At 58.4% G+C, this 24063-nt stretch overlaps 1 protein-coding gene across 1 annotated transcript in view; it reads left to right on the top strand.

Moving 5' to 3' along the window:
* SORCS2 (sortilin related VPS10 domain containing receptor 2) overlaps positions 1–24063 on the top strand; it is a 448684-nt gene that overhangs the window by 390651 nt on the left and 33970 nt on the right. Inside the window, exons 8-12 of the mRNA XM_032395519.1 lie at positions 985–1103; positions 5158–5247; positions 11042–11221; positions 15797–15943; positions 21846–21948. Of these exons, the coding sequence (XP_032251410.1) occupies positions 985–1103; positions 5158–5247; positions 11042–11221; positions 15797–15943; positions 21846–21948 (639 nt within the window). The remainder of the gene's footprint in view (positions 1–984; positions 1104–5157; positions 5248–11041; positions 11222–15796; positions 15944–21845; positions 21949–24063) is intronic.

Below are 24063 nucleotides of genomic sequence, written 5' to 3'. Positions count from 1 at the left end.
TCCCCGCCTTGCACAACTTCCCTGGATCCCCCAAACCCTGGGAAAACAGGGCTTGAAATAAAAACAGCGGCTGCCTGCGAAGTGTGCTTTCCATTTTGCCTGGCTGTAAATATTTGCAAAGGAATGAAAGCGTTTGCCAAAAGTTAGGGGAACAAAGGACATTCGAGTCCCACCCACACCTGCCCCCGTTTAGGTAGACGAGACTCCAGGGGGTGGGAGGGGTCCCGTGCTCTGATGGACACTGTGGGTGCCCCCCCGTGGCCCTGTGCTGTCCGTTCTGTGGGTGATTGCACGCACCCGGCACAGGCCACTTGGCTGGTGTGGGGTGACCCGCCCACAGTCCGTCTGGGTCCCTCGCAGGTCCCTCTCCCAGGGAGACAGAGCCTGGGTGTGTCGCCTGAGCTGAGAGCGAGGTGTGGCGCGGAGCCATGGGCAGAAGGTGGATGGAAGTCCCGTGCTCACATCCCGCTCTCACCGGCACGACTTTGCCCAGGGTCAGTGGCCCTTCCCTGTCAAGGGCCAGCTACTGGATGCTTCCGGCGTGGCGGCCCTAGGGTCTCTGCCACAGTGGACTCTGCCATTGTCATCGGAGAGCGGCTGTCCACGACCCCCAGAGAAGCAGGTGCAGCTGTGTGCCCCTAAACCTCCCTTCACAAGAAGCTGGCGGCTGGGCAGGTGACCCGGCTTTAGACACGTCACCTGACCTCTCTTGGCCTTAGTTTTACCATCCAGAGGATGGGACCACGGTAGGACCGTCCCGAGGATGCGACTGGCACATCGCCGCCACGGCTCGGCGGCAGGTGCGATCACGGGGCAGGCCCTTTGAGCCTCAGCCGCAGGGACAACCCCGCCGCGGCAGTATCCGGCCGAGCCCAGAGCGGGCCGGCGTTTCTCGGCGTCCGAGGCTGTGTCTGGCTCCTCCCGCGGCCACAGTCAGAGTGCATGAGATTTCACGCGCCGAGTGCTGGCTCTTCTCTCCCGCAGGGTTTCGCTATGTCACCTGCCAGATCCACAATTGTTCCGAGAAGACGCTGACGGCTCCGTTCCCCGGCCCCATCGACCACAGTTCTCTGACCGTGCAGGACGATTACATCTTCTTTCAGGTAAGGCTGCTTCTGGGCGTCTTGGCGACGGGCAGTAGGCGATGTGGAGAACAAGCCGTGCCGGGGAAGATGGAATTGCTCACACAGGAGGCAATAAAACGGCTCTTTGACTTTCAAGGGTTACTCCATTCGTGATTTCCCCCTCCGGGGTGGTGGTGGCCGCAGGTAACCCGCAAGTCCCCGCCAAACCACAGCCTTGAGGCAGGGATGCTCCTCCTCCCTTCTGCCCGTCAGGGACCTCCTGTGGCTTGGGGCCCCCAAGCCTGAACCCAGTTTGCTCCGTTTTGTTTCATTGACTTTGGAAATGATAGGGGCTGTCTCTGGTCATTGCCCTTGGCGGCCAGGCACCAGCTGGGTACAGCCCAGCGGCCAGGACCCTGCTGCCTGTACACACAGGTACTCAGGTCCCAGTTGGGACCACCGTTAAATGACACGTGGTCTGACCATTCAGAAACTCCAGTGAATAGCTGGTCATACCACTTCTTGATTACTTCCACTGACGAGGAGCTCACTCCTTCCAAAACAGCCTATCCATCTCCTGGATAGCTCAAATCTTTAGAAAGTTCATCCTGGCACTGAGACAGAGTGTTTCCTTTCCTCCTATCTGGTGGCCCCTGTCCTGCCTTCTGGGACCCCATGAGACACGTCTAAAAGCTCCTATGGAGAAGGCTCCCCACCACTCCCGGCCTCTTCTTTGCCCTGTCTCAGGAATGTTTCATTATGCCAGCTGTCCTGTCCACCCGCGAAATAACACCAGGCCCTCCTGGGGAACTGGCAGGGGCATCACAGCCCATTAGAGCAGGCCAGCCAAGAGGATCTTGTCCCTGTTCTTCTTTGGCCTCTGTGATATCCCATGGTTGCCAATCTCCTCTGTGTGATTACACACTCTAGTCCCTGTCCTTGGGATGTCCATGTCTCTTTCTCTGCCTGGCTAACTCCCGCTCTCCTTCCAAGACTTAGTCATGCATCACCTCCTTCAGGAAGCCTTCCCTGACTTCCATGTCTACTTCAGGCCCACTGGCTGCCTCCACAGAGCCCTGTGTCTTCCTTGGTCACAGCCAGGCCACATGGTGTCATCCTTTATTGTCTACACCAGACTCTACAATCAGGGGGTGGGCTCTACATCTATACTAGAGGGAGGATGTACACCAGGGGAGCCGGGGGGTGGCTGGGTCAGAGGCCTGATTGTAGGGTGGAATGTGGGAAGAGATGGGGGAGCATGCAAGGACGCAGGGCTCTCTGTGACTGAGCATCTGGTAAGTCTGATCTGGAAGGAGCCAGGCTCACCGAGACCATAGGCAAGGCGGGATAGGAAGTGGCCCCCCTCCCCGCCGCTGGGACAGGGCACCTGGTCATTTCTGGGGTTTGCTCTGTGTGTGCTCAGACAGGGCTGTGGTGTGCCCTCGGCTTTGTCTCCAGCCTCACGGTCACAGAGGCCTGGTCTGACCTTGGACAGGCATGCCCCACCCCGTGAGCACGGGCAGCCCCCAGCACCAGCTCATGCCATCAGGGGCCACGGGTCTCCATCATGCTCCTGTACTTACTTGGTCCCCAACTTTCTCAACAACTGCCCAGGAACGCTGTTCCTGACCCCCAACTCAGAGGTCACCCGGGGGCTGCTCCCCTGCAGACCCTTATCTTGGGCGGGTTCCCTGCAGGGAGCCCACAGGAAACACTGGGAGGTAGTCCTGCCTGCCCTCCTCCCTTCCCCTCCTTCCTGGTCCTCGGAGGATCCCGGCCCAGTGCCCACCGGCCCCTCCCGCCGCTCCTCCCCACCAATGCAGTATGCGATGAACCCGGAGGTCCACTTCCCGGGCCCCCAGTCAAGGCGCCGAGTGGCTCATGGTGCTGGTTTGTTGGCTGAAGCCAAGCTGTGGGCCAGGGATGGGACCTCACCCTCCAGAAAGAAGGGTCTGGGCCTCGGGGGACAAGGGGCACACAAGCGGGGGTCTGAATATGATGGTGCCACCGGCTGGCTTTGGGAAGAGCCATCGTTCCACCTCTGAGCCTCGATTTGCTGACCCATAAAATGGGCCTGATAAGCCCTGGCCACCCAGAGGCCCGGATGGACACCGGCTGCATTCACGGCGGGGGAGAGGCCCTGTGAGATCCGGCAGAGGACCTGCCGTCCTGGGAAGAATCACCGCGGTTCAGCCTTCTCGGCCTGCTTCTACTGGTCAGCCCGGCCGGAGGGGCCAGGCAGGCGGTTCTCAGGAGGTAGGCAGACTCCCCTGTGAAGGGTGTTGCTGGGTTCAGCGCGATCCGCTCCCCGGGCAAAAGTCGCATTTGCGTCTCAGGGATGGCAGCGTTTTTGCTCGCCCCGCAGCCTCGGGCCTGAACCACGAGCCCCCTCGTCCCGTGGCCTGCCCTTAGCAAAGCTGGCCCTTTAGAAAGGTTTGCAGGCTTCCTCCCTTCTGCACCACCAGCTTCCTTCATCCCCAGCTCCTGGCAAGAATGGACCTGGCCTGCCCTGGCTGGCTGAGCATCTGCCCAGGGCTCCCCAAAGAACACGATCTTCTCAAGGCTGAGGCCAGGAGGCTGCCCAGCCTGTCTGCACCTTTAGCACCATTCCCGGAGCTCAGCTGCTGGCAGGCGGGGCTCTGAGAAGGGGCACCGACTTATCTCGGCCACTCTTTCCAGCGTCCTCCCTGACCTGCTAAGCAGGTCTGTCTCTGGGCTGCGTGGCTCTTCTTTCTGAGGAAGCAGGGCGCCCCCTCCTCCAGGAAGTCTGCCTGGCCTCTCCCACCCCAGGGTGCTCTCTTTGAGCTCCCAGGAGCCCCGTGCTTCCCCCATCCCAACACCGCCTGCTCAGGGCCGCCGAGGGCCAGACCGCACAGACCTCACAGTCCCTGCCCTCGGGATGGAATTACCTAGAGAAACCTGGTCAGCTTTGTAATCACAATGCTTTGCACACTGTGGGCCTGTTGTAGTTTGTTGACTTGTAATAACAACAATTCCTACTGGGGCCACGTGCTGCCCCACGTGCTTCCCAGATGCTAATCCCCACAACTGCCCCATCACTTTGCTTCTGATCTTGTCCTCCCCATTTACCGGGGGTGGGGGTGGGGGGGACTGAGGCTCAGAAAACTCTCCCAAGTCCACGTGGCTCCTGATGGCGGAGGTGGAATCTGAGCCCAGGCAGTGATGCGTGATGGCCTGTGCTCTTAGGCACGGCACTGCGTTGCCACGAACACACATGTGTACGCACACACACAAACACACAGAGGACTCCTTCTCACACATGCATGCATAGAATTCACCCCCACATGCATGCACACAGTGGACACACACGTGTGAGGTTACGTGTTCACTCTCACACGCGTGCATGGTCTGCACACCCACACACATGCATACACATGGTGAGACACAGAGGTCATCCATCGTCCCCCCCGCACCGGGCTACCGCCCTCCCCCAGCCCCCGTTGGCTGCCCCCTTGTCCCTCTCCTCCCACTCTCTTCTCCTTGCCCCATCCAAGAGAGAGCCTCTCTTTTCCTGGCTCGTCTGTTATCGCCCACGGAAGACAAGTGACTCATCTCCGTGCTCGGTATTCTCATCTTTACAATGGAAGCGATTGCAGTTTGTGGGGCTGGTTGTCGGGAGACCAGATGAGCGGCACTCAGGACAGCGCAGCCACGTGGACCATCTCAGCACGGGTCGCCTCTTGTCTCGATTCTCATGCCTCATGGCTTGATAGTCGTCTTTTGTGGTTTGAGTTTACCTCTGGCCAGTCTCTTCCTTCACCCAGTGCTCTCCCTAAGAAAAGTTCTGGGGAGGAGAACTTCCCACTTTGTTCTGTAATGTGGATGTAGGGACACAGGTGCTGAGAGAGCATGGGGACAGAGGTTGGTTCTAACAGAGACATGGAAGGGGAGGGGCATTTGGTGTGGGGCTTTGAAGGATGAGTAGGAGTCTGTCCATTTCAGGCAGAGCAGGTCTAAGCAAAGTAAAAGGGCATTCTCACCAGCTGAAATACAATTTCTAGTTTTTCATTTGTGAGGACCTGGCTTGACTGGAAATTCGCTTCTTAAAAATGTGTTTTTTCCCTGCTGTTAGGCAACCTCAACAAACCGGACCAAATACTACATCTCTTATCGTCGCAGTGAATTTGTCCTGATGAAGCTGCCGAAGTATGCACTGCCAAAGGTAAGAGTCGTTTCCCCTCCCACCTGACCCCTTGGCTAGGTCCCGAGCCCACACTGACTCGTGCCCAGCTCCATCCGGTCATAGGGCCTCGGCCATACTCTCCCCTCGGCCCGGTCTGCCTCTTCCCCAAACCCCTGCACACGAGATGTTTCAGACAAGACAAATGTCTCTTATGAGGGCCTCTCCAGGCCAATCCAGGCCTTGGTTTCCCTCTTGCACCCTCATCCTCCTCCTTCCTGACACTCGGGGTGCTGGCGATCCCCTGTATCCATCTCCTGCTTTCATCTGGGGTTTGCAGGTGAGGGGCAGTTTCTGTTTTATTCACCTCTGCATTCCAGCTGCTTAATATGGCCACGGACGCATAGTAGGTGCTCAGTTAATGGTACTTCCTTCCCCTTTGTTGGGCAGGCAGAGAAGGGGGATGTAGGGGCTGCCCAGACCCTGCCCTAGCCCTGCCTCAGGACCAAACTCCACAGTGCCCTCCCTGCTGATGTTGTTCCCAGGTCCCAAAGGAGGTGATGGACATTCAGAGAGGCTGAGTAACCTGTCTGAGGTCACACAGCTAATAAGGAACCAAAGGTGGTCTGAGACCAGCCTCATGCCACATCTCCCTCCAGAGGATCTTGGATGGCCCACTTCCCAGGACTCCATCCCATGTGCTTGTGATTGAGAAGCACAGATGGGAGTAGTCCTTCCACCCCCACATATTTATTGAGCATCACGTATAAGCTAGGAAGCATGCTAGGATCTGATGCTACAGCTCTGGATCAGATACCCCAGTTCCTGCTCTTGGTGGGTTTTCAGCAAGGAAGCAGGCGGAGAACCAAGTAGGCAGACAAATGTATGAAATGATCTCAGGTTGTGCTTTTCTCTGTGAGGGAAGGAGAGGTAGAGGCCAGGGGTGATGGGGTTGGGGGACATCACTGAGGGAACGTTTCCTCTGAAGTCTTAAGGTGGAGGGAAAGCTGTGCAGGTGGAGGTCTGGGCTTGTGCAAAGGGCCTGGGGCAGGAGGGAGCCTGGCTGTAAAGCAGCGGGTGGGGGTGGGGAGAGGAGATCTTTGCTCTGGGCCCTGCAAGGCCGGGGGCCACGCATTGTTGTAAAGCCCCCCACACCCTCACCTGTGCTGGGCTGCCCCGGGCAGCGGCACACCTCTCCTGAGCCAGGAACAAGGCAAGTACTTAAGGGTTTTCTTTAAAACTTCAAGAAAACTTTTTAAAACTTCTCCTTAAAAGAAAAGGAAAGGGGATACAATGGAAAGGAAAAGAAAGAAAGAAGAAGAGCAAGTTGCAGAGATTAACTCCAGGCTTGGCTGAGCCAAGAAATGAAAAGCTAATGGGTTCATGTAGGGCAAATGCATTGGTGTCCCTGGGGGTGAGGGGTCGTTTGTAGGGTTTTCAGCTTGTAGGGTTTTCCTTCCCCCCAACCCCGGGGGGCTGCAGCATCAGAAGCGCCCTGTGTCCTGGAGTTGGGGAGGGGGACACCTGGCACGGGGGCGGCTGGACCAGCAGCCAGGCCATTTCTGAAGGAGTTCCAAGGAGCCAAGGGCCCCAAGTCATGACCTCTGTGGCCTCGAGAGCTGGCCTCATTTCCCTGGACCTCAGAGTCCTCGTCTGCAGAGGGGATGAGGTGGCGGTGCGTGTTTCTCAAAGTCACCGGTGCTGTTTGCGGAAAGCACCCTGCGTGTGGCCCACTGCAGCTTCCTTTGTCCCCATCTCTGGGGATAAAGGGGGTCATTGAAAAGAATCTTGAGGCTCTGATGGAAGACACAGCCTTCGCATCATCAGTGGGTGGCAGGAATGAGACTCCTACAAGTCCCCATGTCATCGGTTTCAAGGGAAGACCAGGCCCACATTCGGATCGTACATTTGCATGGGCCGAAAGTGCGCTCGCCTAGGGCGGAGTCTGGGACCCAGTGACAGGCAGCTGGGGACGATGGGCAAGCTGGGCTGCTCTTGGGAGCACTCCCCCGCACCCCTGGAGACCATATATCATCTTGCTGAGCACTTTGCCCAGCCACACAGCAGGTCTGCTTCCTCTCCACCAAGTTCAGGGGAGCGGCCAGACTGCAGTGTTTCCCACCAACAACTGTAGAACTGGCTAGTTGAATTTCCCAATCACATTTTGCTGTTCTTCGGTGAATTTAAATATTTGTGTAGCTTGGCACCTCCCACCTCGCCACTGGCCACGTTAGAACAGATGGGTGTCAACAGAGCTTTGCCCGATTTCATGTTGGATCCATTCTTTCAACATTCCTTCTACTTCAAAAGGCATGATTCGTACCATTCTACTGTTTTAACTCACCTGTCTGTGGAAGCTAGAATAGGTGAACAGGTTTTATTATATTTGCCAGCATCCTTTGCTTGAATTACTTACTTGTAATGATTTTTTTAAAAAAATACCACCTTCCTTAACAGAGAAAAAAATTGGCAAAGCTATAAACAGACAAAAGGAAAAAAATCCAAATAACCATCAATTATATGAAACCATTCATACACATAAAGTAAATGCAAATTTACTTTCAAGTAAAATATTCCTTTATTTGTAATAACCTTTACACAATAAAATGAAACCCATAAAACATAAGAATGAAGGAGGAAGGGGCGCCTGGGTGGCTCAGTTGGTTGAGGGTCTGACTCTTGGCATCGGCTCGGGTCGTGGTCTCATGGGTTGTGGGATTGGGCCCTGTACTGGGCTTCCCACTCAGCAGGGAGTATGCTTGGGGCATTCTCTCTCCCTCTGCCCCTCCCTATGGGCGTGCTCTCTCACTCTCGCTCTTAAATAAATAAATCTTTAAAAAAAAAAGAATGAAGGAGGATGGGACGGCACGGATGGTGGTGGAGCGTGCCAGCCCCCCATCTTCTCGCTTAGGCAACAGTTGCTTCTGCAGAATCAGTCCAAATCACCTGTTTTAGAACTCTGGAGTCTATTCAAGGGCTTGCAGCCTCCAGGGGAAGGTTTGGACAGTAAATCAAGGTTAATTTCCACAATTTTAGCTCTTCCCATGATAGCCCCAGCACGTGCCCCCCCCCCCCCAGCCTTGTGGCAGACAGCTGTGCTCATGGGCCCGGAGCAGCTTGCAAATCACTTGCAGGAGCCAGGGTGGCTACAGGGACCTTTTTCTCTGAATACTGGGGATCTGCACTGGGGGTAGATTGCTGCTTCTGCTCACGACGGTACAGACATCCTGGTGGGCAGCCATTGCTGTAGCCAGCACCAGCCGAAGCAGTTTCTGAGGGATTTAAAGGACCAGAGCCTGCTTCCACCCCCCCACCCCCTTGGACATTTAGGGACCATGACATTCAAAAGCAACCAGTCGTATGTTCAAATTTAGAAAAGGCACCATGCATGCCCAGGGAAAAGCTCAGGCTCACTTGAGTTTCTACCTCAGACTGATCCCTGGTACAGAAACAAAAAACAACACACCCTAGGGAAGGGAGAGAACCAGATTTCCAGAGTTACCACATTATTAGATTACAGTGTCCACTTTTCAACAACAACAAATTATAAGGCATAAAAAGAAAATATGATCCAATCAAAGGAGAAAAAGCAACAGAAACTATCCTTGAAAAGACCAGATGGTGAACCTACCAGACAAAGACTTTAATACGACTCTCCTAAAGATGCTCAGAGAGCTAAAGCAAACTGTGAAGCAAGTCAAGATAACAAGGTACAAATGACCAAAATAGAAGTAGCCAAGACATAGATTGAAAACATAAAAAAGAACCCAAAATAAATTCTGTAGCTAAAACAAACAATAATCGAAATGCAAAATTCCCTGGGTGGATTGAAAAGCAGGTTTGAGCAGACAGAGGAAGGACTCAGAGAACTTGAAGGTGGGACCATTGATGTTAAGGAGTCAGAGGGACAGAAAGCCAAAGGATTGAAGAAGAGTGAGCACCATGACGGGCCAGCGGGACAGCAGCAAGTGAACGAACACATGCATTGTGGGCATCCCAGAAGGAGAGGAGAGAGAGATGGGGGCAGGGGGATTGTTTAAAGAAGCAATGAGGTGGCTCAGTTGGTTAAGCGTACGACTCTTGATTTTGGCTCCGGTCATGATCTCATGGGTCGTGGGATCCAGCCCTGTGTCAGGCTCTGCACCCAGCGCAGAGTCTACATGAGTTTCCCTCTCCTTTCCCCTCTCTCCCTCTCTCTCAAATAAATAAAATCTTTTTAAAAAAAGAAGCAATGGCCCAAACTCTCCCAAATTAATGAAACACATGAATATAAATGTCTAAAAAAGCCTGATGAACTCCAAGTAGTGAAACACAATGAGTTGCACACCAAGATGCATTGTAATCAAACCACTGAAAGACAGAGAAAGAATCTTGAAAGCAGCAAGACAGAAGCAGCTTGTCACATACGAGGATCCTCAATGAGGTAACCAGCATATGAATCACACTTGGGCAAAGGCCCCAAGGTACACATTTTTAAATGTTAGTATCAGGTCTCTCTAGGGACGGCATTGCTGGCTACTTGTAGCTGGACCTGAACAGTCTTTCCTGGTGACAAGCTTCTTGGTTCCAGTCACTTCTGCATGTTAGATTTAAGTCTATAGACAAAGGGCCCCAGCTCGTGCTGCCAGGGGCCACCCTGATTGGGAGGTGCATGGTCGGGGCTTCACAACACCGCATCCCTCTTCTGCAAGGCCCCTTCTTTTGTCCGTATAACACAGGGGAGGGGCGAGGAGGGCAGGGCAGGGGGGCATCAGCACTGCGTCCCACCCAGGCAGCCAGTCCTTCCCTCTGCTGGAGGCCACGCCCCCCTGGACAGAATAGAGACTCGGTGTGTTATTAGAGAAACAGGCTCACCTGTCCACCCCTGCCCTACTACCAGGTGGGAAGACATAGGGAGAAGCATCCCCCCAAAGTGCAGCAGCCCTGCACGGGGCGGGGCCGGAGGGGACCACCTCTCCTCTGCAGGTGCTGGCTGGCGTGACCTGGCCTCATGCGTCCATCCTCAGCGCCTGTGTCTTGGCAGCTGTCTTGCCAGCAGGGCAATAAAAGTTTCGGGGTGATAGAAGGGAAGTCATAGACGCTGGAGAGGCTTTGAAATGGGCATGTTCACAGGCCTCCCACACAGTACTGGGCGCTGGCTGGGAGAGAAAAGGAAAACGGAGCAAGGATGGCCCTGGGTTCCTTTTTCTTCCTTTTTATGTGATTAGGTTTTGTTCTGCTTCTGATTGTAAAATCTGGAACCAAGCCCCGAGTCTTGAGAGGACTGCCGAGTGACTTAATCCAGTCCTCCCTCCCCCAGGGTATGTTCCCAAGGGCAGAGCCCGCCTGTGGTCCCTGCTGAGTCCTAGTGCCTGGTACACAGTAGGTGCCTAATGAATGCATGCTGCGTGAATGAACCCAGAGATGACTCACCTGATCCTCAGGATGGGCCTGCAGGGGAGGCCCATCCCCTGCCTCCCAGAGGTGACCGCTGGGGGTGCATGGAGGAAGAAGTCCTCCGCACATGCAGGGACAGACAGGCAGATAGCCTGACGTGGGGCTGGGAGGCGGAGGCCTCAGCGTGCCCCGCTCCGTGCCTGGGCCATCCCTCCCACAACCCCGTACTGAGGGCCAGATCGTCATCCCCATGTTGGAGGTGGGAAAACGAGAGGTAAAGGGACGTGTCCCGGGTCACAAGGCTGAGGCAGAATCAGGATGAAACTCGAGGTCAGCCTGACTCCCAGGGAGCCGTGACCAGCCCCCCGCAGACCTAAGCCCTGCCCCAGCCCGTCGGGGCTCCGTCTCCCACCCCCGCCTCCAGCCCACCCTGACGCTGCGCTCCCCCGCGTGTCCGCAGGACCTGCAGATCATCAGCACGGACGAGAGCCAGGTGTTTGTGGCGGTCCAGGAGTGGTACCAGACGGACACCTACAACCTGTACCAGTCGGACCCGCGCGGCGTGCACTACGTGCTGGTGTTGGAGGACGTGCGCAGCTCCCGGCAGGCGGAGGAGAGCGTGCTCATCGACATCCTCGAGGTGGGGCGCCAGGGAGAGATCGGGGGCCGCGGCCCCCCGGTGCTGGGCGTCGGGTGCGGGGCCAGGCCTCACCCTGTCCGGGCTCTCCCCTCTCCCCTCCCTTCTCCCCCCACCCCCACTCGTCCCTAGCACTCTCTCTCAGGTCTGTGACTGTTTCGGGAAAGCACCACATATTTGAGGCTTTGAAGGCTGAGAGGGTACGGTGTAGATGCTCTCAGAGCAAGAGAGAAAACTTCGTCCTTTTGATGAAATTCCAAATTTAATATTGGAGTACGATTTCTCTGTGATACAGAGCTACCACGGAGAAGGATGAGAGTCTTTGGGGAGTACTATTTTGCTGATTCGGGGACCCGTGTTAGCGGTCCTCATGGTAGACACGATCGCCGGCCACCATCTGGAAAGCCGTTCCTGGCTCGCGCTCCGAGGCACAAAAGCAGGCACGGTGGGGTTTGGCCTGAGGGACAGAGGCGGCGACTCCAAGCATCCTGCCTCTCTGCTTCTCCCCCTGCACTCGTCCCTGCCTCAGCTGTCTCCTGCGGAAGCCCGCACTTGCTCTCCTCAGACACGAGGGCCCGATCGGAGGCTCAGAACCGGGGCTCCTGACTCCCAGGCCAGGTGCCCCCGTGCACCATCTCGCTCTGTACTTGGATTCCACGGACATCCATGACCCTGGGCCCCGCCTGGACTGGGTTCTCATGGTCACCACCTCTGTTCCGGTCCACGCCAGAGCCAGGGAGGGGCCGCTCAGCCCATTTCCAGGTCAGGAGCCTGAAGCTCAGAGAAGGTGAGCAACCTGCCTGGACAGACGCAGGAAACCAAGCAAGGAAACCAGAACCAGCCCAGGCCTGTGCGCCCTGGGCTTGGCTCCAGACTTTTAGCCAGCACTTCCCCGCTCCGTCCTTCACCTTTACGCTCTCCCCTCATGCCTTGCCTTCGGGGAGCCCCCGCCCGTGGGAACATCAGCAAGTGCCCTAATTGCAGTAAGTGCTGGGGTGTCTGTGGGTGCGAGCAGAGCCGGGGGCAGACAGCTGTGTTCATCAGCGTGGGAGGCAGCCTCCCGGAGAGACCCGGGGATCCAGCCTTCACCTCTGAGCTGCTAATGAGCAGCAAGGAACCATTTTCCCCAAGAAAGTAATGGATGAGATCACTTGTTTACAACGAGAGCCCATTGGTCGGTGCTCACTTCCCCGCTGGAGGACCCAGAGGAACACGGCCGGTGGCCCCCTGCCCTTTGCTGGAGGCGGCCTCATCCTGCCTGAGGAAGCCCCACACCCCGGGCCCTGTTCTGCAGAATCCCCAGGGGGGCCACTGGGCCCGTCCCAGGCCCGGCTCTGGAAGGTGTCAGCTACTGCACCACAAGCCGCCGGGGACAGGGCGCAAGTGACAGTGGCACAGGAGGGGTGACCAGGACGAGGGGGCCGCACACCAGGCTCCGGGCCCCTCCCCAGGGACGGGGGGGAGCAGCCCGCCCCTCCCAGAGCTGCCGGCCTCCGTGAGAAGACCAGCTCCCAACGGTCGCTCCGATCCCGTGTGCCAGCACCCAGGGGACACAGTGAGCGGCGGTCGCCCAGCCCAGGGTGGGAGTCAGGGAGTGCTTCCTGGAGGAGGGGGTGCAGACCGAGTCGAGGGGGAGCAGAAATCAGCCAGCTGGGGAACCAGGGAACATCTGTGGACAACGACCACGAAGTGAGAGGACATGAGGAACCAGAGGAGGTTCACAGTGGCCAGGTGCAAAGGTGACGCCTGCTGCCCACCTGCTGGGTGTCCTCCCAGGGGACGTCTCTTCTCTGAAATCCAGCTCACGGGGGTCACGGGTGGTGCTTACAAGCACAACTCTTGAGCCGCCCTGCTTGTGTTCAAATCCCAGTTCTGGTATGTGTTTACTGTGTGACCTTAGGCAGGTTACTTAACTTCTCTGTGCTTCAGTTTCCCCACTGAGAAATGGGGATGGCAGTACTACTTTCCTCATAGGATTGCTGTGCAGTTTCAAGGACATAGTCCTCCTTAAACATGGAGACCAGCGTTTGGTACCAAGTCAGCACTCAGCGAGCTCTCCACCACTCACCCGGTGCCTGGGGATTAGCGCTAATGCACAGGAAGGACCTGGCCCAGAATCCGGCTTGTGAGGTCCCACACACGAGCCAGTTATTGTCATGGTTATTGTTCTTCCTATGGCGTGTCCGGCAGCCGTCCCAGGCAGATACTGCCCCAGAAGGCCTGGACTTTCACGTGCCCCTGAGCTAGGACCTCAGCAGGGTGCACCCCGGGTTCAAGGCAGGACAACAACCCTTTTCTGAGTGCCTCCGTGGTGGAACTTGGGTTAGGAATGGGGGTTCAGGGGATCCCAGTCTTGCCCCTGCCCATGAAGGGCCCTGGCCACAGTTTGGAAGGCAGCCATTGTCGTGGCCTGAATGGGGACCCCCAAAAATATATGGCCATATCCGTCCCTGGAACCTGTGACCATGACCTTATCTGGAAAAAAGGTCTTTGCGGCGGTCATTAAGTGAAGGACCTTGCGATGAGACCATGCCGGATTGTCCAGCTGGGCCCCAGATCCAATGACAAGTGTCCTTCAGGGTCGGAAGAGGAGACGCAGGGACGTGAAGACGGGGGCGAGGTTGGAGAGCCGCGGACACAAGCCTGGGGCCCCTGGAGCCACCAGAAGCTGGAAGAGACAAGGGAGCGTCCTCCCCGGGGACTCTGGAGTGAGCGCAGCTCTGCCTACACCTCCGTTTTGGACTTCCGGCCTCCAGACTGGGAGAAGAGATTTCCGGCTGGTCCCCCGGTTTGTGGTGCTTTGTTACCGCAGCCGCGGGAGTGAACACCGCCCTGAAGATCGGGGCCGTGGGTGAGCACGCTGAGGCTGCGGGCTGGTGCGCCTCGGCTCAGAGCCTGCGGAGGGCACGGCCCGCACCTGTCATCTGCCGGCGCCCAGACGTGAGGGTCCGTGCTCTTGGCTGCTGGGTGTTCACAGAGACCAGCGGGATAGGAAGTCGCCACTGTGGAATGAAGCAAGCCCGCGCTGGGCAGATGTGCACCTGGCCTGCCCTGAGCATGTCGGGGAGGCCCCTCGAGCCAGCGCTGGGCCCCAGGTGAGCAGGAGGCAGAGGACGTCACCATGTGTGGCGGAAGGGGCCGTGGTCCTCCACGCCCCGGGCCGTCACCGCGGGGGGACCAGCCCCAGCTTCGTCGGCGGACCGGGCGCTGGACACCCTTCCCACCCAGAGCGGCAGCCTGCGCAGACGCGCGTGGCACGGGGCAGTTAGGGTTGGCGGGGCCCTCTGTGATCACGGGGGTCCCTGAAAGGGGGGCAGACAGGGAGGGTCAGAGAGACACGTGTGATCACAGGCCGCAGGCCAGAGAGACGCCGCCCCACCAGCTTCGGGGGTAGAGCTGGGGCCTCCAGAAGCTGGGAGAGGCCCGGACAGGATTCTCGATTCTCACCTGGAGCCCCCAGGACGAGCCCCCAGGACGAGCCAGCCCTGCGACCCCGGGGACACCCGTACGGGACTTCTGACCTCCAGAACTATAACTGTGTTACTCTGTTACGGCAGCTGCAGGAGGCGTGTCCACCCTCCACTCGTCCGTCTTTCCTTCCGTCACCGCGCTCTCCCCACGGGGCGGGGGGAGGGTGGCACGTGGCAGGCCTGTGTGCTGAGTGCGGGGGAGGGCCGGCCCCAGGCGTTGGGGGGAGCTTGTAGGTGGCCCGCCACAGAGAAGGCGCTTGGGAACCGTGCATCGTGACCTTGATGTAAGCAGTTCCTCGGCCTGGGACCTTGGGTAAATTCCGTGGCTCCCAGAGGCTCCGCTTTCTCGGGCTCACCTTGAGAAGCAGTGACATGCTGCCCATGGGGGGCACACGGGAGGCCACGCGGACGGGTCTCGGTAGCTGTGGCCCCGAGGCCCCTGTGTGTTCGTAAGGAGCTTGCGGGAGGGGCCGCCTCTGTGGCGTCAGCAGGCTGACCTACGGGCATTTGCTGGCATTTGACCTTGGTCACGGGCCCGCTCAGTAGCCGGCTGGTGGCTGTGTCTGGGTCACTGCGCGGGCACTTGGGAAACTCTGAGAAAGGGGACAAGGTGAACCTGAGCCCCTGGCCGAGGCGGGGCTGTGGTAAGCACCCACCCCGTGTCCTCTACCTGGTATTTCCACATGGGGGGCTGAGCTGAGCGAGTCTGGAGGGGAGTCCACAGCAATGACCCAGGCCCTGGGGGTCCCGTGGAGGGGGGCAAGGGCTCTGAATCGGGAGCTCTGGGGTGGAGACGGGGTGACCGTGACACACAGGCCTGGTACGACCAGGGCTCTGCTCACTGTCTGATGGCCAGTGTCTGGGCCTGGGAAGACAGCTCCGTATCATGCGAGCACCCAGGCTTTCGGGGCCATAGTCGGGGATCCCTTGCCCCCCGAGCCCCACGCACCTCCAGAGTGTTCAGTCAGCCTCAGCTCTGGGGCTCTTGCCAGCGTGAAACACAGCCCTGCGGGCAGAGCGCTGAGCAAGCGGCTGGCACATGGCGGATACTCCGTCGTCAGAGGGCTCCAGGCACGTGTTTACGACACTTCTTGTATTGCTGTCCCAGGTCCGAGGGGTGAAAGGAGTCTTCCTGGCGAACCAAAAAATCAATGGGAAGGTGGTGACACTTATAACCTACAACAAGGGCCGCGACTGGGCTCACCTGAGGCCGCCGAGCACGGACATGAATGGAAAACCCACCAACTGTGAGCCGGTAAGTGCCTCTCCTATCCCGCACCTTCCCTGGGGTGGCTCAGGTAGGGACGTCTGAGAAGGGCCATCTGAGAGCCGGGGGCCACAAACATCTCTGGGCACGGCAGAGAGGCTCCCGTGAAACCCCTTGCTTTACGGAAGGGTTACCTGGAGGTCAGAGAGGGAAAGTGCATCAGTCAGCATGGGTCACAACGTTGCTGCGTAACAAACTGCCACCAACAGTCCCACATCCTCCAGATCTGGGCTGGGCTCATCACAAATGTGGGTGTTGGCTGATGTCGGAGGGGGTCTGCTCCCTGTATCGGGCCTCCTCCTCCTCCTCCTGGGACCAGCCCTGGCTCCCTGTCATGGCGATGGCCGAGGTGCCAGAGGGTGAGCAGAAGCAGGCAAGCACACGGCAAGCCTGTTACACCTGCTAAATCCATGGGCCCGCACGGAGGGAAGTGCACGCTGCCTCTGCGTGTGTGGTGTGAGGACTGGGGTAAGCGGCCAGGCTGGGCCACAGCCCACATGTCCTGAGCTCTAGGCCGGTCCCGCTATCCCCGGGGTCCTCTCACATGAACACCCGTGCAGGCTGCCCCAGTACGTTGACTGCCCTGGGGGGCTTGGCCCCCGGGAGGTGTGGATGGCAGGCAGGCCCATGTCTGTGAGGATGACAAGATGGAGCACTAAGGAGCCCTGGCTTGAGGCAGGCTGCTCAGCGCCCCGCAGACCCACCTCTCCTTGCTCCACGGAGAACTCACCGCCAGCACCAGCACCTGGCCTTCCCTAGCAGGGGGCTGCTCCGAGTGGGATGGGGTGGGGTCCGGAGTTAGAGCTGCATAGAGCAAGCAGGCAGGGCAGGGCACGTCCCTTCCCGTTGGGACTGCCCCCCTTCTCATGTTGTCCTGTGGCCTGGAATGCCTTTTCCTTTTTCTTCATCCATCAAACTCCTATTGACGCCTGAAAACCTTGCCCAGATAGCCCCTCCTCTGAGAAGCCTCCACTGGGCATACTTGCTTCTCTGTTTTCCACTGGCCTTGACTGTAAGTCCCTGCAGGTAGGGACCACGCTCTGGGGATGACCGGGGCCCATCCATAGCTCTGTCCCTCTGCAGTACAGAAAGGAGGACAGTGTCTGTTTTACAGGGATATTCGTCCAACAAAGATATACGGGTAGCTACTATGTGTGAGGCGCTGTTCTGGGTGTTTGGAATACATCAACACACCTAACCCTGCCCTCCCGGGATCCTGCCTGGATCTCTCTGCAGGGCCTCTGAATATGGTAGGCCCCCGGCCCACCGGCCATGGTGTGGAAACAATCCAGGAAGAATCTGTGCCTCCCTCTTCCTCGGGGACGCTGACCCCCAAGAGCCCTCCCTAGGGCAGCAGCCCCAGCCTGGCAGGGATGGCCCTTGCTCAGTGAGCCCAGGCCTGGGCTGCCCCTCACCCCCCACCCAGAGGCCCGTGCCCAGCCTGGGTGCGATGCCCTCCCACCGAGACCCACAGGGGGGGCGGGGAGTAACACCTGTCGACCTGCGGGAAGAAGTAATTTCCTGCTGCTTGTACAAAGTCTTCGGAGAACGGGAGTGCTGTGAAGGGCTCATTTTTGTATCATCATCAGCAAAGTTAAGCCATATTAATCTGTCAAAGCAAGTTTTTTGCTAAGAATAGATGCGTCTGCAATTATGCAGCTCAGTGAGGAGATACCGTTCGTGAGATTCATGTCCTCGCTTTAAAAAAGCACAAGTGGGAGCAGGCTGGTGGAGTGTGTGGCCCCAGCAGCCCGCGGAGAGCCCGGTGACCTCCAGGCAAGAGAGAGCGAGGTCCAGGCCTGGCCACTCACCTGGGTCTCTTGTCTGCATCCTTCACTCGGCCGCGCGTCCTCTGCACGAACAGAGGGTTCACCCCTCCTCGAAAAAGGGGTTCCCGCTTATTGCAGAATATGGAAATGTATAGCCAGGGGGAGAAGGTACAGCCATCATGGGGTCACCCAGGAATAACAGTAATCGGGCATATTCCTGACAATCTTTAGCTTCCGTGCAGTGGAAGAGTCATCACGGGGACCCCAACGCACGTGTGATGTGTCTTCTTTCTCTTAACTCCGGGTGTTTTCTCAACTCTGGCTCTCCGCTGGGGCAGATTTCCTTCCGAGAATGGGGACTGGGGACGTAGATGAGTGTCGGGATCAGATCTGTTTCGGGAGGATAAATCCTCTTTGGAAGTGGTTTGAATTTGTTTATGTCTTAATTCAGAATGAAAACCCATTCGCTCTGCAGCCCTTCTCAGACCCGGGCTGTGTCAGGAAGGGGCCAAGAAGGGGGTGCTGGGAGTGTTGTGCACCTCCCCTGCATGGCCCGCCTCGCACCCCCCAAGCCCTGCAGGGACCCAGGCTCACCCCTCTTAGGACAGGATGTTCAGCTGTGACACCAGCTTCCCCTTGGGGCTCCCGCCCTGGCCCCTCTGTGACAGCCCTCGCCCTGACTGCAGGGGGCCTGAGTGCCCTGGGCTCGGCCCCCCCAGTTCTGCCTCACCCTGCCCACCCAGCCCTCCATCAGCTCAGCCCACATGTGGCTGGTGGGCGATCATAAGGCCTGTGTCGAGCTGTCAGACTCCAGCAGAGCACCCCAGCAGCTCCAGGACCCCCAGGAAGACACTTGTCAGTAGGCCCTCCGTGGCTCCAAAGGGGACCCCAGCTCTGCTCGCACCTACCAGCATCCTATGGGTCACAACTGAGCGCACAGAACCCTGAGGAGGTTCCACCTCTGGCCCAAACAGATAGCTGGCAGCCGGGACAGCCCCCAGCAGCCAGGGAGCGGGGGCGGCCAGGTTCTACGAGGCAGGACGCTCTGCCGCGCTCGGCTCACTGCCCACACAGTGGTAGCGTATGCACAGCGCATCGGGGGACATGGAAAGCCTGGTGGCAGCCCAGGGAGGCCAGCCCGGGAGTGCAGGCTGCTCCAGGCCCCACCTGGCCCACCAGGAGACCAGGGGCAGCAAAGCAGGGATGTGCCACCTCCCCTCTCTGCCTCATCCCTGGTGAGGCTCCTTTTTCTTCTGACTTAGAGCTCCCTTGTACCCCCGGGAGCCAGCCCTGCCCACAGAGGTCACGGGTGCCGGGGTACCCCTCCCCGGGAGCCGGCTGTGCCCACAGAGGTCACGGGTGCCGGGGTACCCCTCCCTGGAAGCCAGCCCTGCCCACAGAGGTCATAGAAATCTCCTTGCCCCTTAGTGTCTGATCACGGGGCGGGAGGGGGAGAGAACTGAATGGTCTCACCAAAGATACTGACTCACCAATCTGCTTTTCAGTCATAAAAAGCAGGAGAAAACCCCAACAGGCAAAGTCTTACCCCTTGGGTTTGTGGGGAGGGTTTGTCCTGTTGGATCCAAGTGCTTCTGGACTGGGCGCAGGGCTCTCCTCCGCTGACTCAGTGACTCTGCGCTCACCTGCAGCAGGGGCTCCCCTACCCCATGCCCAGCCACCCCATGACCCCCCACCCCATGACCCCCCACCCTACGACCCCACCCCACACCCAGTCACCCCACGATCCCCACCCCATGACCCCCACCCCACGCCCAGCCACCCCACGATCCCCACCCCATGCCCCCCACTCTGCAGCTCCCCACTCCGTACCCCCACTCTACACCCCCCACCCCACAACCCCATGCTCTCCACCCCACACCCAGCCACCCCACGCCACCACCCTGCGTCTACCCACCTCATGCCCACCCACCCCACGCCCCCACCCCATTATCCTTAACACCACGCCCAGCCACCCCACACCTCCCCACCCCACAACCCTGTACCCCACGACCCCCCACCCCACGCCCAGCCCCTAGCCTGCACTAGTCGGCTTCCTGTCTCTGCAGAGACTGGACCAGGCCCTGGGGCTGCCACCTGGTGCCCCCTGACCTGGGCCGACGTCCAGTTTACTGAACGGTTTCACTTGTCCCTTAGGATCATCTAAAATGTGCTCCGTCCATGGGCCCGAAGAAAGTGCCATGAAACATAGAAGGAGGAGCAGCATCTCTCAGATAGACGTCAGCAGATGGTAGAACGTGGTCCTGACAGTGGGTCTGCAGGGTCGCTCCCACACCCTGGGAGGCGTGCGCGGCGGGCACCGCCGCCTTCATGTCACCATGAGGAGACTGAGGCCCAGAGGTGTCCATGAAATTAGTGGCATCTCCCAAGTTAAAAGCGGGCTCTCTGGGGGCTCGGTGCCACGGTAATTCTAAACTGGAAATTTTTCCAGGAAATAAAAAAGAGGGCCAAAGAAACTAATCCTTTTCTTATAAGTAAGCCGTTAAGCAAAACCTTGTCTGGGGTTGGGCTGGACCCCGATGTTCTCTCCAAGAGCTGTGCTGTGTTAATCCGGTAATCCTGTGAAGTGGAGAAAGAAACAGAGACTCAGAGACGCTAAGCGCTTTTTCCAGAGTCACACAGCTTTCGGGGGGTATAAGGATTCAAACCCCAGCCCTCTCTATGGCCCCACATATTCCAGGCCCCCAGATGGGGGCCTCCGGAAAGGCTGACCCCAGAGTTGTTAACCAAGACCCCCTCTGAGGCCTGGTGTGTGGCGGGGTCTCTGGTGGCCCTCCTGCTCCCTTTCCTGTGTTACCGAGGTGGGCTCGGCCAGTCAGAACCCCAGGCTCACGTCCCAGAAGGACGAAAGAAGCAGCAGGTGCTGCGGTGCTCTGTGCGGGCAGCCCCTGGGCATGGTTGACAGGTCCCTGCCCCGTGCAGCGTCCAGTGCCCCCAAGGCGCTGTGTGGAGGCCTGGGACCTGGTCCCATGGTTCTGTAGTCTGTCATGGGGGTGTCAGAGGATGCAGGCAAGATTGCGACCTCGAGCCCCTGAGGTCTGGGGACACTCGGGGAGGCCACAGTTCACAGGACACGTCCTTCTCAGCTCACCTGTCCTCCCTGGACCCTCAGTCCCTACCCGGTGCGGGTAGGAGACCTCAGGCCACCGATGGGAGGGAAGGGAGGACGAGCCATTTTGTGGCCAGGGTGAGCTGGGGTGCAGGCAGCCAGGAGGAGACGGGGGGGGGTGAGGGGTATGTTCCTGCCAAGTGGCCAGACAGGAAACTGCTCCGCTCATCCTTCTGGGAGGCTCCTGGCCCAGTTTGGCCTGGAAGGGCATCCCGTGCCAGGGAGACACCCGCAGGCTCAGAGTGTGGACCCTGGGTCCAGGCAGCCTGGGTCATAGCCCCAGCCCCACTACTGCCCTTGGGCAGGTTGCTTAGATGCTCTCTGCCTCAGTTTCCTCAACCGGTGACACAGGGATGTGGAGAGCGTCAGTGACGTGCAGTGCTGAGCTCAGTGCTGACACATCCATGTGAGTCACCACTGAAATGATTATAATGACTGGTTTTCCTGCCCCTCCCGCCAGGGCACCCCCCCCCCAGGGCTGCCCTCAGGGCACACATGATGCTTGCCAGTGGGCTCTTCACTGGAGGTGCAGGGCTGCGGGCGTGTCCTACAGCCGGTCCCTGCCACCTGGGCGACCTACCGCCGCCACTAGGAGGCCCCCAGGAAAGGTTCTGGATGGATGGATGGATGGATGGGTGGATGGATGGATGGACAGATGGATGGATGTGGCCAAGGGGTGTGTAGGCTCCAGGAGTCACATTCAGTGACCGGGCACCGCCCGTGGGAATGTCCACTACATGTTGGGCGTGCTCTCTCGTGCTGGGAGGACCCTCCCTTGGAAAAGCCCGACTGGCTTTGTCCACAAGCAGTCCCCCTGGACCCGATGGCCTCCACCCTGCAGTCAGCTCCAGAACCTCCTTCCTGCCCTCCATCCCCTCCTCCGAGATGCTCCTGGCCCTGCCTTCCCACCCGAAATGCCTCAGTCCTACCTTTCCTGGGAACATGTCTCCCCCCCGAGTGCTGACCTTGGCCCCCTTTTCCCCCACCCCTGCAGCCGGACTGCCACCTCCACTTGCACCTGCGATGGGCAGACAACCCCTACGTGTCGGGCACCGTGCACACGAAAGACACTGCCCCGGGCCTCATCATGGGTGCAGGTAGGAGGTTATCATCAGTGCCTTCGGGGAACTCCGTCCTCAAGGGGAAAGCTGGATGGCTGTGGGCCTGGGGCCTTGCTGTGTCTTTTGAGGGGCAGGCGTGCAACGTCTCCAGGGAGCTCAGCCATCATGGCACAGCTCCAATGCGTGGCACAGAGTGGGCACGTGGTACATGTTGCTGCTTGGGAAAATGGATGGCTGGCTGGCTGGATGGATGGATGGATGGATGGTTGGCCAACGAATGATGGGGCAGGGGTGAACGGTGGAGAGTGGGCAAAGGGATAGGTGGGTGGCTGGAAGAATGGGCCGTTGGATGGTCGGATAGAAGGACAGATCACAGAATGGTGAATGGATCAAATGAGGGAGGAATGGATGGATGGGAGAATGATTTGAGTCATGGCTGACGTGTGTTGATTCCTGAAGAGGATTCTAGTTTAGTCAAGGAGAGAGAGAGACACATACAACTAACATGAGAAAAAAAAAAATCAGAGCAAAGTCGTACCCGGGGCTGTCAACACAGGTAAACTAGAGCCTCCTTCGGGGGTGAGTACGTGTGCGTGGATAGGACACGAGCTAAAATTAGGTTTATTTGACTTCAGAGAATCTTCCAAAATTAAAAGCATGTGTTTTGAAAGCGCATTGCCAGGCAGCGGCTGGCATCTTACTTTCCTTGTTGTGTTCAAGGTTAAGGGCCATCCTGTGCCCAGCGCTGGGACAGCCCCCACCTGCTCCCGCCGCTTCGGTGCGGGTAGGAGACCTCAGGCCACCGATGGGAGGGAAGGGAGGACGAGCCGTTTTGTGGCCAGACCTTTCCTCCATCCAGACACTGAGCTCCTAATCACTGCGCCAACCCTGAGAGCTTTACCCCGTCTTCACAGGAAAGCAGGCGGGAGCTGGGGGAGTGGGATTACCTGCCCCACCTGCAAGGTGTCACTCAGGAAGCCCGAAACCCAACCCAGGCTCCCGGGGGAGCAGACACCCACAGGGCGCTCCTGCCTCTCAGCCCTTCAGAAGCACTGTCCTGATGGGCTGAATCCCCAGATTCTTGACCAAAATAACAAAGGCACAGTTTTAAATGTTTCCGTAGCCCAAAGGTCTCACAAACCCAGAATGAACTTCCTGGCTGCCCGAACGTGCCGTGCAGATCTGGAGGGGTGTCATGCACCGCGCTCCATCTCATGGAGACCATGGAGCCCAGCCGAGCTGCCAGACCCTGCAGAGAGAGGGCATGCCCATGGCAGCCTCCCTGCCTCTCCCTTAGTCACGTCGCCCCCAGACCTCAGTTTCCCCATCTGTAAAATGAGGGCACCGCCTCCATGTTTCTCAGGCCCTTCTGCCCTAACAGCCTGGGGACACATTCTGTGAATTTCCCTTTAGTTTTCCCCAGTGCCTGTTGGGTGACTGGCAGCCTGACAGCTCTGGTAGACGGAGCAAGGAAAACAGAGAGCGTCCCTTAGAAGACAGACATCTGCGCCACGAAATCGCAGACAGGGAACTCGCCTGCCGAGTCTTGCTGACACCACAGCATTCGCTGCGCCGCTCCGCGTGCCATGCATGCGTCCCGGGGTGTCTGCTGGCATCCGCAGTGCTCCTTCCCACCCCAGTCATTCCATTTATTCATTCAACTCCCTCCTTGCCTGCATTCATGGCCATCTCTCAGCGCCGTTTGTTTGCCAGGCGGGGAGAGGGGACCCAGTTCAGCACCTGCCCCTCCGCCCCTCCCTCTGCCATGCCTTCCCACCACCACGCCATTAACCCGGCCGGTCCCTCCACCTGGCACGCCCTTTCCTTCTCCCTTGGCCAGCGCGCATTTGTCTCTCTAGGCCCAGCTTGGAGGTCACTCCCTGCGGGAGTCTCCTCTTGATGGCCTTCCTTCCCGGGTCCATCAGCTGTCCCCTGTCTGCACTCACGATTCCTTGGGCTTCCAGATATCCTGGCTCTGTGTGCAGTCGCATGGCACACTTCTTCCCCAGCTGGGTTGAGAGGTCTCTGGGAGCCGGGGCTGTGGTTTATTCAGCTCAGAACCCCCACAGCTCAGCACAGGGGCTGGGCAGAGAGCAGGTGCTCAGCAAATGCTGTTGAGTAAGTGCAGGAATGGGCGAGTGGGTGGGATTG

The sequence above is a fragment of the Phoca vitulina genome, unplaced genomic scaffold, assembly GCF_004348235.1.
Source record: "Phoca vitulina isolate PV1807 unplaced genomic scaffold, GSC_HSeal_1.0 scaffold85, whole genome shotgun sequence".
NCBI classification, from domain to species: domain Eukaryota; kingdom Metazoa; phylum Chordata; class Mammalia; order Carnivora; family Phocidae; genus Phoca; species Phoca vitulina.
The sequence above is the reverse complement of the archived record's forward strand: the minus strand, read 5'-3'. Positions and strand labels throughout refer to the sequence as shown.